This window comes from Aspergillus tanneri, assembly GCF_003426965.1.
Source record: "Aspergillus tanneri strain NIH1004 chromosome Unknown AapTan_2_pilon_pilon_pilon, whole genome shotgun sequence".
NCBI lineage: Eukaryota > Fungi > Ascomycota > Eurotiomycetes > Eurotiales > Aspergillaceae > Aspergillus > Aspergillus tanneri.
In genome coordinates this window covers 541,422-556,317 of record NW_022984629.1, presented here as the reverse complement: position 1 = coordinate 556,317, position 14,896 = coordinate 541,422, and the positions used below count along the sequence as shown (strand labels likewise).

The following is a 14,896-nucleotide window of genomic DNA, read 5'->3' as shown; positions in this document are numbered from 1 at the left end:
ATTTGAGTGGTACGGGTCGGACAATCCCGACAAGGCTGCTTGTTGGATGCTTGTGGCTTGAAAACATCTAACAGCCGCACCAGATCATCATCATCGATGGACAAGAAGCAACTGCAGATCAATTCGTACCAAGTCTAGGGTACGCTTGAGTAGGTGTGTTACCATGCAGAGCTTCCCACGAAGACGCAAGGTTTCTTCCTGTATCCCATGCTACACCCGAAAACAAAAGGTATATAGCCATCGCACCGCAAGGATGGCCAGTCTCGATCTGAATTCGCCTAATGTTGTGTTGCAGTGTAATCGCCAATATCCATGCAATCATTGCACTCGACGTCGGCGACCAGAAGGCTGTGCCTATTATCCATCGGAGGCCACACAACATGGCAGCCCGACGCTGCAGACGGCCAATCGCCATGAGGATACAGAGCAAAGTGGGTCTCGCCAGTCGAACGACAGTCTTGGGACTGAGCTATCAGACAATATGTCTCAGCTGAGAGAAATTGGAAACCCAACAATCTCGTCGATCGCGGAAATATTTGGCTATTCAGAAGATAGTAAATCCAACACCATGGGCCTTATACAGAGAGTGAGTTAATCCATAGTCTCTAGCAAATGAAAACAGGAGCTAACTAATTACAGTTACGGCTACGCGAACAAGAAGAGCAAAATTGGAAATGCCGACTTTTGCCACATGAAGTTTCCGCTCAGGTTCAACAGAGCCTGCGGAGGATGCCGGACCGCCCCATCCTGGATTTCCTGGTGAGGTTCTTTGTGGCTGAGGTGAATTGGTAGGTTAGGGGGCAAGATAGCCTCTTTTCCAGTGTCTGCATGGCTTTTAAGGATACCTTGCTAAAGGGTCACAATACTTTTTTTAGGATAAACCAGCTCGTTCATCCGCCCTGGTTTCTTGAGCAATACCAACTCTGGTGGGCTATGAAAAGTCCATCATCCGAATTTGAGATCGAGTTGGCTGTTCTTATTCTAAGAGTCTGTTCCTATGCGTCCCAGTTCCTGCCATCCCCATCTTATACCATCGAAAGTATTTGGGGTATGCTCCTGTCAGATATTCAGAACACATGCGACGACATTGCTGGCCATCTAGCAGAGATTTGCACTAGCCTAAACCCAAGGGGCTCGCTGCTCCGCGTGCAGCACCTAGCTTTTGCCGGATTTAAGTCGCATTGTGAAGGGGGGGGGAAATGCTTTCAGTGATGCACTTAGTTGCGCTATTCAAGTGGCGCAAAAAATTGGAATTGACCGAAACGACACAGCCTTGGTGTATAACATGAACGAATTAGAGAAAGAAATGCGGCGTAGGATTTTTTGCAATCTTTATATATGGGATAGGTACGAGAAGCATATAGTGGATTTTTTAGCCGCTTTCCTACTAACCTAATATGTAGCCTTCTATCCAGGCAATTGGACCGAATTTCCATCTTACCTACTTCCTTATGTCCTGCTAACATGCCCCGGATGCGCCTCGCCGCTGACATTAATGATGCTGACGCGCCCGACGGATTTACAGAGCGTGTTCTCCAGGTCCGCCTGGCCGACTTCTGGAAAATCAACAGTGTTAAATTAGGCTCCGAGCATGATGTGATTTTAGCAGAGGAGAGGTATGAAAAGTTATGCCGTGAATTTTTAGCCACACTACCATCTGCGAGCCAAATAAGCAGTGGGATGGAAGTCTTCCAAATCTTCCCCTCCAGAGAGAAATCTTACACATATCTATCTATGGTTCCCTCTGTTACAACTTCCGGCCAGCCCTCCAGCAGGAGCCAAGCCAAGTTCAATGTCTCCCAAAGTACAAACAAGCCTTACTAATATCACAAAGAAAGTCATTAGCTGTGGCAGCCCTGAACATTTTAAAAGGAGTTTCCAGCCTGCACATCATGATGGGTGGCTCACAAACCCGGTTCCCAGATATTATTATACCTACGTTCGAAGCCGCAGTGCTCTTGGCGTACCTATGTATGGATCCGGATCTCTTAACAGGAGAGTGCGAAAACCACCAGCCCTGTCCGGGAAAGGTGGACCCTCTTAAAAGTGGCGTAGCAAGCCTAAAACGAGACGAGTGTATGCGAGCAGTCCATGACGCCGTTAGTCGCCTGCAGATGCTGGCAGATATTAGTAGCATGGCCGAAATAGGAGCTCAAGCTCTCGCACAACTACTGAGAAAGGGGATCGGCGGTCTCTGGAGACCCTAATAGCCGAAAAATCCTCAACTGAAACAAAGCTTTCTTCGGACTTCGCGGAATGTGAGGGTTGAGTCCCTGCTGGGAGTAGTCTTGCTAGGAGTGTCTTCCATGGCATTGATGAGGGTTTAAGTAAGGAAGCAATTCAAGACTCAAGTAAGAATGATCACTTCAAAGTACGAACAAAGCACAAGTAGTGCAGCCTTAACATCTTATATTTTGCCACAGAGCGTTGATCTCCTCTTGTGGGATTACCTCTCCAGACCTAATGTGACGAAACATAAAGTAGCTCTGCTGATGGCGGCATTTGACTCATCTTTAGTGACCATGAAAATTAGGAGTCATCTTTGAATGGAGGCCAAATATAATCTAGGCTAAAGCCATTTCAATCTTAGTGCCGAAATGGTGTCTTGATCGTCTACTCTGTAGATCTTACGTGAGTCACCCAGTGGGTTCAGTGCAAATAGCTACCAACAATTGCGTTACCACCTAGTGCAATACAGGCCTCACATGGTCTGCAAGGTGTTATCTTGTGCGTCCTAACAACTTCCGAGAGTGTCAACATATGAGCATGTCTACTTCGAGTCATATTCACTTCAGGACCTGTCAACCTCTAGTTATGTCTCCTTTGTCATGTACACTTCAGCTCTTGGCGACTTTAGGTCATGTAGGTAACATTAGCTTTAGTCCTGTCTACTTAAGGGCCCGTCTACTTGAGGGCCGGGTTACACGTCAGTGATCTCACCCTGTCAATTAATATTCTACCTGTTCACTTTTTAGAATATAGATGCTATGTTAGAGGGTGTTCAACGACAGTCTACTTGTACTATCTACGGCCTTAGAGTATTAATAATTGGCTGCAGATTGCTGCACAACAAAGATATCTGACAGAAAGGATTGTCTCCTGATGGCTCCGTTTTCCTTGCATCTTAGTATGCGTAATATGTCATCTGTTGACTCAAATAATCTTTTGTATCTAAATATAAGAGTAGTAACACACTTCACTTAACTGCACGACTTGTCACTTTTTAGTGCTTACAATTATTTCGACTCATCCTTGAAACCTGTGCGATAAAAATACAAGGTACTGCAATTCATAATCATCACGCCAACGCCAAAAAAAACTAATTAATCTGTTACCCAGCGCTAGCTTCATGAGTGATGCTGCTGAATACACCGGCAAGCACATCACTCCCAAGAAAAGTCCCAGAAACAGCCAGCACAAGCGAGATGCGCCCACGCTGCCTGGTCGTTGACAATATGCCTTTTATAGACTAATGTGGTTTATGGTAAGAAGCCTCTATCGTTCGTTAGAGGCCATACATGGCCAACGTTGGGTTCTCTTGGTCCGTTGTATGCGGGTCCCAAGTCATATATTCTAACCAACGTCGATATTTTTGCAACTCTTGTTTTCCTTAGCACTCATGCTTATATAGAAATTTACCATGGACTGACGCGGTTGGCAATCTCTTGATTATTTGGAGTGGGCTTAAATAATTTGCTGAGTCCAAAAATAGAGAGCTGGTCAATATAATCGTACACCTTGATTTTGCTCCAACTTCGAGAGCTGTCTCCGAGGTTGTGCTCCTTTTGGAGCTCTCTCACTTTCTCCCCGAACAGCGACTGGTGTGCGGACGAAGTTCTGTTAAGCAAGAGTCTCGGGAATATCAGTGCCGGACTCCCATGCAGGCAAAATACAAGATAATACTCTTCTCTTCCTCTCGCCATTCGTAACCGACCATCATGTATGCGTGGGATGTGAGTATTAAATAATAAGGCTGGAGATTTTGGGAGGTAAGGGATCATTTTGCTTCTTCTGGGACGAAACTGGAAGGATTGAATATATAAAGTTATTAACACAGTATAATTAAGTGGGACTATCCACGGAAACAAATGATACCATTCAGGTGGGTTATATTACAAATCTAATTTCTTTGTTCACCTTACAGCCTTGGGGGCTATTATTATTTAACTCTGTGCTTCTTGTTGCGGCATCATACTTTCCCCTTTTTGTATAGAATCCAGTAAGGAATCACAACGTCGTAATCGCTGTGGTGGAATAACTAAATCAGCGAGTTATACGCGTGCTGTTTAATTAGTTTAATATAGTACTTGACCCAGGGAAGTTTTCACGGTTGTTGCCTGAGTACCAAAATAAGCCCTCGAAAACGATTGCCTTGGCTTCCTAATAAAAATAAACTTTTACTCTTCCTATACCTATACGCAGAGCCTGCCTTGCACCTAGGAGAATTTAAAAACAATTTTAATAGCTTTGTCTCCGCTGACAGACATAGGTCAACTGATGCAATAAAAACAAGAATTAATAAGTTAAACGCCTTTTTTTTTTTAAAAAAAAGTTAGTGTTCCCTAGTTCCCATTCAGCGGCTCCGTCCTATTTAATAACCTAGGATATTACCAAATATAGATTTATACACCACTGTTATTTACTTACACTCCCTATAGCTATTTAAGCTATATTTCCTTTGTGTCTTTTTTATTTCTCTTCTCTTCCGAATTACAACTCCCCAACTTCAACATAGCCCAGATCTGGTTATTAACAGCGATGGATGCAGAACACTCCGAAACCAATTAGATAGACCCTCTTAATTAGTAGCACAGGGTGAACGTGACGGCATGTTATACCTTTGCTATTAGGTTACTTGTTCGCTAATATTGCATGCCTAGTATTTTTATTAAAATTATATTACCTACCTGCAAGATTCTCAGGCAGTTGACACAGAACTATGGACGACTCCGCTGGGAGAAGGTGGCCCACGCTAAAATAAAACAAGCATTGGAGCTTGAGTAAATGGAGGTTATTTTTATGCACTATTTTAAGATTCCACAAATACTTAGCATTTAGGATATCGTATGCCAACCAAATCATCCGAATTCTATTACAGGCAAGCTGTACATACTTTATCTCTATCCAGTTGTTAATATCCATAATTCAGATGCTTAATGTAGAATGAGACTGTACCGAGGCTTCAAAGAGATGTTCAGGGACATGGTACTCTTCCATTGACCTGCGACTAATGCTAATAAGATCTAGAGTAATATCTTCCTACAGTAATTTTCATCCCAAATCCAATTTAATGCGGACTCGCCAAGATTGTTTTCATACCTTTTCGGGACACCCCTTTCCGACGGCTGGTTGAGAAGCGGACCCAAGAAAAGCTTATTTACGAGCAAAAGCGATAACATAACAGGCCTTGGAAATGAGTTAAACCGAGCACGCCCCCTCAGTGGTCTGAGCAAAATCAGTGAGCATGATTCAACCTGTCAACATTCCAATCCACCAAGCCATCAGCTTGTCAACCTCACAACTGGGCATAACTCGGGCTCCGCTTTTCCCAATCTCCCGTCTTTTGAGAATTGCTGGTCCGCATTATCTTTACAAATCATAATCCCAGGACACAAGAACAGGGCTGCAATGCAAATACTTGCAAAAGCTGCAGGCGGGGAAGTTGTCGAGCACTACGATTTTCTCGAGGCATTTTTTGCCGAAGGTGCCGATGGTTCGGGCCTAGTGATGATGTTCCAGCGTGAACTCTCTACAGAAGAGCCGTGGAATGGTGATCCTTCAACAGACGATTATTTCTCCAACAGCTATTGCGTCACCATCCGATCTGGCGGGACAGTATATGGAGGACTAGAGCAGGTCTCATTTTCGGATTCCCAAGGATGCTTTTATTTCTCCGATCGTGCGGCTGCTGTTCTCGGTAGAGGACGACAACTCGTCGTTGATTTCGAGGTGCCCAAGCAAGACCTACAGCTCTTTCAACGATTTCTCAAGGAAGTAGTGACATGGGGAGTCCCTAGTCAGATCCCTCAACTAAACGGTTTAGCCATCAAAAGCTCCATCATGGAAGGTCCCAACACTCAGCCAAACGAGCCAGAAGGAATCGGGGCCCTCGATGACAGGGGCGATCACCTCAAATTCATCTCCCAAGAGCAACTGGATCGCGAAGGTGGTAACCCTCCTGACGACGCAGCCAGTTCCAGCGAACCATCCCTCGAGGACATTGCCGAATATCTTTCCAACTTGTCTCCTTTCCAGCGGAAGATATGCGATGGCCTACGTGGTCTGGGCTGGATTGACCCCGACATTTACAACTTTTTGTCCCAGCTTGAGAACATGCGAAAGCACATACGAGCTGAGTTGAGAATGAAGGGGCGGAGTGCGGCCGAAATTCAAAAGCTCGACGATCTCTGTAAGACAGATGTGACGGATTTCTCGCACCTCCGACGGTCCGGTGCCAACCGGGCCCTTGAGGAATATCAGACTGAGGTATACCTGCTATATGAGAACAAGAGACAAAGAAGGGCGATGTTAAACGAAGAATAGTTTCTTCTTCTTTTTCGTTTTAATTCTTTGAATCTATCTAGAAGCGGTCTATGGGATTTCGATTGGACGACGTCAAGCGGGGCCTTGTGAGTGATGGAATCGAGATAATGGTCCCCTACATGGTGGCTGTACTTATTGAATAGTTAGAACATAGGAACTGTGGCAAGTCTCGATTGGTGGTGGATCCAGCATGCTCACCTCAGCTCATCCTGGCTCTGGCTGGGATATTTTTCCGTAATGTTCCAAAGTATACTTGTATTATACATGGTAGTTTTTTTCACACTTGTCTCTCCCAGCAACCTTTATTTTATAGCTCGTTGGTTTCGCTTAGCTTTTAAACCTAAGGTGGAAGAATGCACGCAGGACTATCTGTAATATATAATGCGGCCGCCCATGGCCCTACAGAAATCCCGAGGCTACTTGGCTTGAGGACTCTGCATAGAGCCGCCTGCTTAGCCTTGTCTTTGTTCCGGACACCACGGCGTGCTGCAGTGGGGTAAATAAATGTCAAATAATATGGGCGTTGGTGGACCAGAATCATGTGACTAGATCGGGGTAAAACCCCGCGGAGCACACAACAAAATAATCAAGAAGAGCCCAACCAGCTCAATTCATTCAAATAAGACCTTTTTACCAATCGTACTCTATTTCCTCTTCGGGACTAGCCGTATATCTGACAATAAATAATAACAGTAGTTTACGACGATTTTATCTATGTACCACGCTTTAACTAAATTATAATTATTAACTATAAGCGCCTAATCTAACTTAAGTAGGCTTCTTTCTATGCTAGTTAGCGTACGCTCAAGTAATACCCCGTATCGCAATCTATCATAAAAATCCCACTAAAATGGTAGACCCAAAATAGGCTACATAAATCGTCTAATATTCCAACAACCAACAGACGATTAGCTGGATTAATGCCAGCTTACAACTTTAATAAGATGTTAGGTTATAACGAGATCAGCACTATTATTTTATTATCATAGCCTTACATTAGGCTATACTAATATATCTACCTTACTACTCCGTCTTACCCATACCTCGGAGTAACTGCCTGATCGGAATACAGCTACTCCGAATACTCCGGCTGTCATATTTATTATCCATTTTCTTTTTCTAGCTTTCTATTCTGTTAATTGCCTTAGTTCTAGATATCGACAATGGTCGACATAATGGAAAACATCCCCCTACTCCCCCCGAGAACTAGACACCAAACCCGCATTCTGATCCTTGTCTGCACCGTCATAGTCGCCATTGAGATCGGTGACTATCTCTCCACTGCACCTCAGACCCAAATCCTCGAGGAGATCATCTGTCGTAACCTACATCCCGATGCATCCTCCGCGTCCATCTGCAAGGACACCGACGTCCAGAGCGAACTGGCCCTGCTTAACGGCTGGAAAGATACCTTCAGTCAGGTCCCAGCTATTATCCTCGCCTTGCCGTTCGGAGTCATGGCTGATCGAGTGGGGCGTAAGAAAGTCGCATTGCTGAGTATTTTGGGGTTGATGATGCAGGAGGTTGCAATGCGGGTGATCTGTCTGTTTTCTCTATCTTATTATCTATTAAATAGCAAAGTTAACTGTCTACGTAGGTTGGTATAGTAATATTATTCCCCTGCAGGCTATCTGGTTCACCCCGTTATTCCAGATCTGCGGCGGTGGATCGCAAATCGCATCCTCGATGGTCTTTACCATCGTGACGGATATCTATCCAGTTGAGAAACGGTCCTTCTTTCTTTCCCTTATTCATCTGATCTAGTACTGATAGAAGTAGAGCGACGAAATTCTTCTTCATCGCCGCTGCTATCCTACTCGCTGAAATCCTCGCTACCCCGCTCAGTGCCCTGTTAATGGTCCAATCTCCATGGGTGCCGTATCTTCTCGGTTTACTCTGTGAATTTGTCGGGGTGGTCGCTGCTCTGGTTGTGCCTGAGACTCTGCCAAAAATTTCAGACGAGGTGTTTGATGATGATATTCCCACTCCCAGGAGAGGGAGTGAGAGTCTCTTCCGGGCGCTTCTCCATCGAGCAGGGGCGGAGATCCTCCGGCTTCGAGAATTTATCACTACTACTAACAATATTCTCGCTATCTCTGTCGCGTTCTTCGCTGCCGATGTGGGGAAACAGGCACTGCAGTTGATGCTGCAGTACGTATCGAAGCGGTTTGAGTGGTCAATGGCGAAGGTTTGTATCTTCGATCCATCCTCTATCTATCTAAATAAATATTTATGAATTAATTAGGCAAGTATCCTCATCTCCCTCAAAGGAATCATCAACCTCGTCCTCCTCCTGATCATCCTCCCCATTCTATCCCATCTACTAGACAGACGTCTCTCCCCGCTGAAAAGGGACCTACTTATCGCGCAATTCAGTGCTGCCATCCTCGTCCTCGGGTTCATCATCATGGCAATCGCTCCCCATCCGGTTCTCTTCGGCACCGGTGTCTGTGTCTTCGCTCTCGGATGGGGATTCTATTCCGCGTTGCGCAGCGTCGCTAGCGCCTTGGTGTCCGAGGCACAGGCCGGTCTGCTGAATACCACGATTGCCCTGGTGCAAGGCGTCGGGGGCGTTGTGGCGGGACCAGCTCTGGCGGGGATGTTCAATTATGGAATGAGTCTTGGAGGGGGGTGGATTGGATTGCCGTATCTGTTAGGGGCGGGGTTGTTCCTGGGTGCGGGTTTGGTGACCGTTACGGTGAAGATTCATCGTTGACTTTTATGTCGGTATTGTTTAGATCTTAGACTAGAATCGAATCCAATTCTATGACACCTCTGGAATGGAACTGGATTCTCAGTATGATTGCCGTCGTACCTCATCCTGTCTGTGCCTGCACTGTCTTCCCTCTCGAACTTCCGTTCTTTTCTTTTATATTCACCGAGCCATAAAATGTAGCCTAGGACCTTACACAGGTTTCCCAATTCCTAGTAGTGGACTTCCCGCCCAGATTGTTCACCATGTGTCCACCGGCGGTGTGGAGATATTTTACTTTTTGATTTTCTGCGTTAGCGCCAGTTGGGTGGGTTTTGTGCTGCGCTGTAGAATCTATTAGATCCTTCCGGAACTACCCTACCTACTGGGGGTGGGGGATATGCATCCGGTGTGTCGTAGAACCTCGTGTTGGGGTCTAAGCTTGTATCAGGCACCGGGTAGTGGTATTCTTTTGGTGCTGTGCTGTAGTACCGGGTATTGGAATTCGGGAGTGTGGTATATATTGGAGGGGGATATCCATCTGATGCTGCACTGAAGTATCTAGCGTTTGAGTCTTGTGCAGCCGTGCCATTGTCTGTGGGCATATGTGTAGGATGTATCTCTGGTGGTGGCAGTGCGTGGTAAATTCTGGTGTTGGGACCTCTCACAGTTCTGGGACCCTCCATTTGTTTTTGATTGTTTGTCTCTATTGTTGGAGGTGGTAGTGCGTTGTAGAACCTAATGTTAAGGTCGTGCACGGTCGTGGGATTCTCTATTGGTGCTTGTGCAGGGTATGTGTCTGTTTGTGGCGATAGTGCGTGGTGGTTGTTTACAGCTATAGAATCATTCAATGGGGCTTGTACAGAGTGTATCTCTGTTGTTGGTGGCGGTAGTGCGTTGTAAATTTTAGCGTTGGGACCGTCAACTGTTGTGGTATTCTCCATTGCATGAGGGTGTGTGTCCGCTGCTGCTGGCCGTGCAGTGTAGGATCTGGCGTTCGGTCCTTCCATGGATGTGGAATCCCCTATTGGCTCCTGCTCAGGGGTTGTATCTACTGGTGATGGAGTTGCTGATGCAGCAGTGTATGACCTTCCGTTGGGGCCATGAACAGTTGTAGTATCCTCCACTGGCGCTTGTGCAGTATGTGCTGGCGCAGCATAGAACCTGATGCCAGAGCCGTCTGCGATTGCGGCACCTTCTAATGTCTCCTGCAAGAGGCGTTCTTCTGATTGTTGCTGTGATAGGTTCGATGGCGGTCCTTGAGACGGCGGATAATCACCACTGAATGAAGGCGCAGGAGAATGCTGGTACGACGAAGTAGAGGGGTGGCGAATTTGCAGAGGGGCGGGATACGCACTGCTGAAAGACGGCGACGGAGAGTGCTGACGGGATGAGGAAATACTCTCTCCTCGAGGATGGAGCGAAGACGGATGCTGTACGGGACTAGGGCTCCCGCCGGTAACTGACGACGGAGAATGCTGACTGGATAAGGACGTAGTTCCTGTATGGAGATGGAGTTCCTGCGAAGTACGGGAGGATGCAGCTTCATGACTCGGTGGAGCACCGGAACCTCCTGGTTGTAATTGCATTGGATGTGACGAGGAGCTGTTGCTGCGTTCATGCGTTTGCGGGACTAGTTCGTCGATCGGGCCGCTGATGGACAGAGAGGGAGAGGATTGATGCGATGAGGGGGTGATCTCGCCTCCGGGGAGTAATGATGCCGGGAGGAACTGGTGGATGCTGCTGCGGTCTCGCATGTTTATTGAAGGTGGTCCATGGATAGAGCCATTGGGGTATGCGCTGAAGGAATTTGAATGGCGGTATGTAGGAGGAAGAGGGCAGGGAAAGGAAGAGTTGCTTTGCGGCGCAATGTTCTGGAGGCCTCCATTAGCGATTGTTCGTCATGTTCTGGTCAAACGTACTGTGGATGCTGCGTATAATCGCGGCGCTTGGTAAGTGCATCGTCTATCCGGGCCCTGAGGATTGTAGGCCTGATACTGCGACATGATGTGATCAATTGAGTAGAGAGATGTCTATTGAAGGTAAGAAAATGAGGTAGAAGAGAGATTATATTGTGATAGGGGCAATGTGGAACTCGGGCAAATTCCGCCCCCACGGGAGCCCTTTGGAGTGAGATACACGAGTGGTTTCAGCGCCGATGGGGATGTCTCACTATATGCATTCGGACCCGGTTTCATTGTTTTGTTTTTTTGTTGGTGGTGGTGGTGCTGTTAATATCTGTGGCATTGTTATGAGGTTGGTCTTGTGTTGCTAGTGAATTTCTTGTATGGCAATGACATTGTCATATCCAGACAAAGCTGTGGCGATCGATGAGGCTCTCTGTGAAAAACAGTGGAGATGACAACTTGATCCACGATGCAGGTCTTCTCTCTGCATTTCCACCCGCCCCATTCCTTCTGCCCAAAAACACTACACCGGATCGCTGTTGCTAGCCATATTCAACAGCTATGGTGTGATTAGCTACAATGAGACTACGTGCTATTTCAGGGATTTCCTCCTCTCTACCTTCTGACTCAGTTGAGAGGTCCATAGATGATTGCCCTGTGGACTCAGTTCCGGTCTCTGTTCTTCCTCAGGTGATTTTCCAGCGGGATAAAGGGAATTGGTACGGGAAGAGCCTAACCGGGCTATGAGTAGGGCTGAAGGCTGAGGGCTGAGAGTGCTCCAAAGTGCTCCATAAGCAGTATGGAATGATCAGTCCCTCAACCTAATCTGCCACGCTGGACAAGGCTGAATGCACAGGTCTACGAGGTAACATTCGGTGTCTATAAATATCCGTGGGCCGCCGGGTCTCGAGCCATGGGTAGGTTTAGGACTGACCCATAAATTTTAACAGAGCAGACGGATTACGCACAGCCGGCCAGTGTATGCTGACTTTCTTCTTTGTGTATAATTGTATGTGCATAGGACTTTCATATAAATATTTATTGATTTAAGGAGGATAAATCTTCATGATCAAAATATGCTGGGACTGAACTGCAGTAATTCCCTATGGGCTGCTAATAATAGCCAAGATTTAGTATCCACTAGACCTGAATACAAGCCCTGTTCCTGTTAAATCCTTTGTCTGATATTTATAGAACTTTGGTGAGCTCACACAGGGGCTGTCAATTTCTGACAAATATCAGTGCGCTGCTGATCAACAGACTATACAGCTGCGTCGGAAAGTAAACAAGGAATATGTCCAATGACGTCATATAAACATATGACGAGCCCAGCTAAATATATCTGTAAATACTAGGGCTACTACACCATAGCGAACCAGAAAATCAGAATTAGCCTTTGGCCGCTTCGGCCAAACCCGAAATCAACGACTCCGAGCGTGTCATCTTCGGCCGCTCCGTTGGCTCGTCTCCATTCGTGTCAAGTCCACTCGCGACCAGGTCCGCGAAATCCACTCCAACTTCGGAAAGGTGGCTGGCTTGTTCGTGCACAATGTCGATGCATTTTTGCCAAACCGTGGTGCCACGCTGGACGCTGCTGAGTTGCCGCGTAAGAAGCGCATTGAAGTCGTCCAGGTGTTGTTTCGCCCATTTAATGCACGCGCTTGTCATCACGGGAGGGAAGCACTGCTGATAAATGTTGATCGTGTTCTTGATCAACGTGAAATAGATGTAGGATATTTGGAATATGTAGAGCGGAAGGTCGCCTTCGAAAACACATGCCCTGTTCCTCGTTAGCCCGTGTACTGTGAACACCTAGGTGGCAACCTACCGAATCCGTTTGGAGACTATGTCGGATCGAGACTTGAGGTACACTTCCCGCGCTTGGTCCTCAAAACCTAAGCGCGTGAGCCATCCAACATGGGTCTTGGTCGCGTTCATAAACGAATGCTTGTCAACCAGTACCCGAGACAAAACCGCCGCCAGTTTGGCAGCCCGATCATCCACTTTAGTATTGATCACGTCCTGCGCGACCGAATTTCCTTTCAGCCCCCGGGCGAGCTTTCGCAGTCGCTCTATGTTACCGACGGCTTCATCAAATCGTTGAAGAGCTATATTGATATCCAGCTCATCCACTTGGCTTTCCACCCAGCGCAGATTTTGCTGCTTTCCATCCACGTCAATTCGCACTTCCGGCGGATTGCGCGAACTTTCCAATTTGTCCAACGTATCCGGTTTGGCGGCATAGATAGACTGTCTGGCGCCCATGTAGTTAAACGGATCAGGTGACATGATCGCTGCCTCGGTTTCCGACCGGAGAGTCCGCCGAAGGTCCTCCACAGTCTTTCGGAACGTTGCTAGAAGATCACTCTTGGCGGAACTATCCCGCTTGTCATGGCGATAGGTAAAAGGCCCAGATCCCACTCGGATATTGATGGCGTTGGTGATCCCACGGTCTTCCGCTTCTTCGCGCGTCACCCCGGGGCCCAGATTCGCCCCCAGATCAATCATGTCAACATCCTGCAGTGGCCAGCATTCCTCAGCGACAAGTTTGGTTGGCACAGGGCCACGATGATTCGAGTTGCCCTGATCCACACGTTTCCGCTTCTTCGCCGCCACCAGCAAATGATCGTTTAGAAGGACGATGTGGACTGGTCGCCTCGGCTTCCAGGTCGCAGAATCCAGCTCGACCCAATGGCCTGTTTCCATCACTATGTGCCGCCCAGGTACCACAGGTAAGAACTTTTGTGACCCTTCAACCGTCTTCCACAATGCCTGCAGCTGTACGTTCCACATGCTCTCGAGATTGGCGACTGAGCTTCGATTTGCATTTCGCTTAGGCAACCGCTCATCGACAGTCGGCGACATGGGATTCGGCGTATCACCAATCGCAGTTTGCCCCAAAGCAGTGGTCAGCTCAGCCATCAAGGTGCGGAGGGTCTGCATTTCTCCCTTGAGTTTGTCCGCCTCTTTGCTGATCTTGATAAATTGTGTCCGGTTCTGATACACATTCTGCTGGAGGTCGGTCGACGTTCTGTTTTTTAATTTGCGTAGACTCTTCTGATATTCCTCGATATCATCTTCGGTGGCATTGCTGAGGAGTTCGGCCACATCTAGAATCGGGGAACCCGGTCAGAGAAGTGAAACATGCGGACTAGAATTAGAATAACCCACATTTATCTACCGGCAAACTGGGGTCGCGCAGCGCATTCAGGTCAACCGGAGGAGGCCCTGAAGATTCCCCCGATGGTCTCTTGCTCTCTTGAGGTAAACTAAGTGCACCAAACTGGGGAGGGACTTTTGGTAAACTGGGTAGTGGGGGAGCATCAAAATCCGGAACTTGATTAAATCGAGTTGAGTACCGGCGTTTTACTAGATCGGATGTTGCATCGTTTTGAGGGCCACGCTCTCGTGAGCGCGAGCTTGGAGGTGTCAGTTGCTGGCTGGGACCGGCCGCCTTGCTGTTAGGGGGTAGAGGGCCAGATATCGGTTGCGGAGCACTGATCTGTGGACGAGGCCGGCGTGACTTGCTCCGGAGAGTCAAACCGCGAGATTCCATTTTGGGAGCAATAACTTGCGGCAAGCAGTCGCAACAACGAAAAGAGGAGAGACGAGAGCCGTGGGGGACGATGATGATGGAACAGTTGTCCGGGCCCGAGCGGGACAGAAACGCCGACGCGGAGGAATGATGATCCGGGGCTCAAAATTATACGGCAAAAAGAACAAAGATCAAGAGCATTCATCCACGACGTCGGCC

At 47.4% G+C, this 14,896-nt stretch overlaps 6 protein-coding genes across 6 annotated transcripts; 4 read left to right on the top strand and 2 right to left on the bottom strand.

Moving 5' to 3' along the window:
* Positions 1-163: 163 nt before the first annotated feature.
* Positions 164-1,212, top strand: ATNIH1004_000167 (fungal specific transcription factor domain-containing protein; the record flags this gene model as incomplete). The annotated part of the gene is made up of 4 exons (XM_033564890.1): positions 164-229; positions 296-586; positions 640-788; positions 876-1,212. 4 exons carry the CDS (start codon positions 164-166, stop codon positions 1,210-1,212), a joined length of 843 nt encoding a protein of 280 aa, XP_033430647.1.
* Positions 1,213-1,464: 252 nt separating this feature from the next.
* ATNIH1004_000166 (uncharacterized protein) lies at positions 1,465-2,207 on the top strand (the record flags this gene model as incomplete). Its single annotated transcript, XM_033564889.1, has 2 exons — positions 1,465-1,616; positions 1,835-2,207. 2 exons carry the CDS (start codon positions 1,465-1,467, stop codon positions 2,205-2,207), a joined length of 525 nt encoding a protein of 174 aa, XP_033430646.1.
* A 3,421-nt stretch (positions 2,208-5,628) lies between these two features.
* On the top strand, positions 5,629-6,543 carry ATNIH1004_000165 (uncharacterized protein; the record flags this gene model as incomplete). The annotated part of the gene is made up of 1 exon (XM_033564888.1): positions 5,629-6,543. One exon carries the CDS (start codon positions 5,629-5,631, stop codon positions 6,541-6,543), a length of 915 nt encoding a protein of 304 aa, XP_033430645.1.
* A 1,163-nt stretch (positions 6,544-7,706) lies between these two features.
* Positions 7,707-9,259, top strand: ATNIH1004_000164 (putative MFS transporter; the record flags this gene model as incomplete). Its single annotated transcript, XM_033564887.1, has 4 exons — positions 7,707-8,085; positions 8,141-8,273; positions 8,323-8,731; positions 8,789-9,259. 4 exons carry the CDS (start codon positions 7,707-7,709, stop codon positions 9,257-9,259), a joined length of 1,392 nt encoding a protein of 463 aa, XP_033430644.1.
* A 270-nt stretch (positions 9,260-9,529) lies between these two features.
* ATNIH1004_000163 (uncharacterized protein) lies at positions 9,530-11,241 on the bottom strand (the record flags this gene model as incomplete). Its single annotated transcript, XM_033564886.1, has 3 exons — positions 9,530-9,580; positions 9,622-11,109; positions 11,158-11,241. The coding sequence occupies 3 exons, from the start codon at positions 11,239-11,241 to the stop codon at positions 9,530-9,532; spliced, it is 1,623 nt and encodes a 540-aa protein (XP_033430643.1).
* Positions 11,242-12,531: 1,290 nt separating this feature from the next.
* On the bottom strand, positions 12,532-14,698 carry EXO84 (exocyst subunit EXO84; the record flags this gene model as incomplete). The annotated part of the gene is made up of 3 exons (XM_033564885.1): positions 12,532-12,922; positions 12,971-14,252; positions 14,314-14,698. The coding sequence occupies 3 exons, from the start codon at positions 14,696-14,698 to the stop codon at positions 12,532-12,534; spliced, it is 2,058 nt and encodes a 685-aa protein (XP_033430642.1).
* Positions 14,699-14,896: the final 198 nt, after the last annotated feature.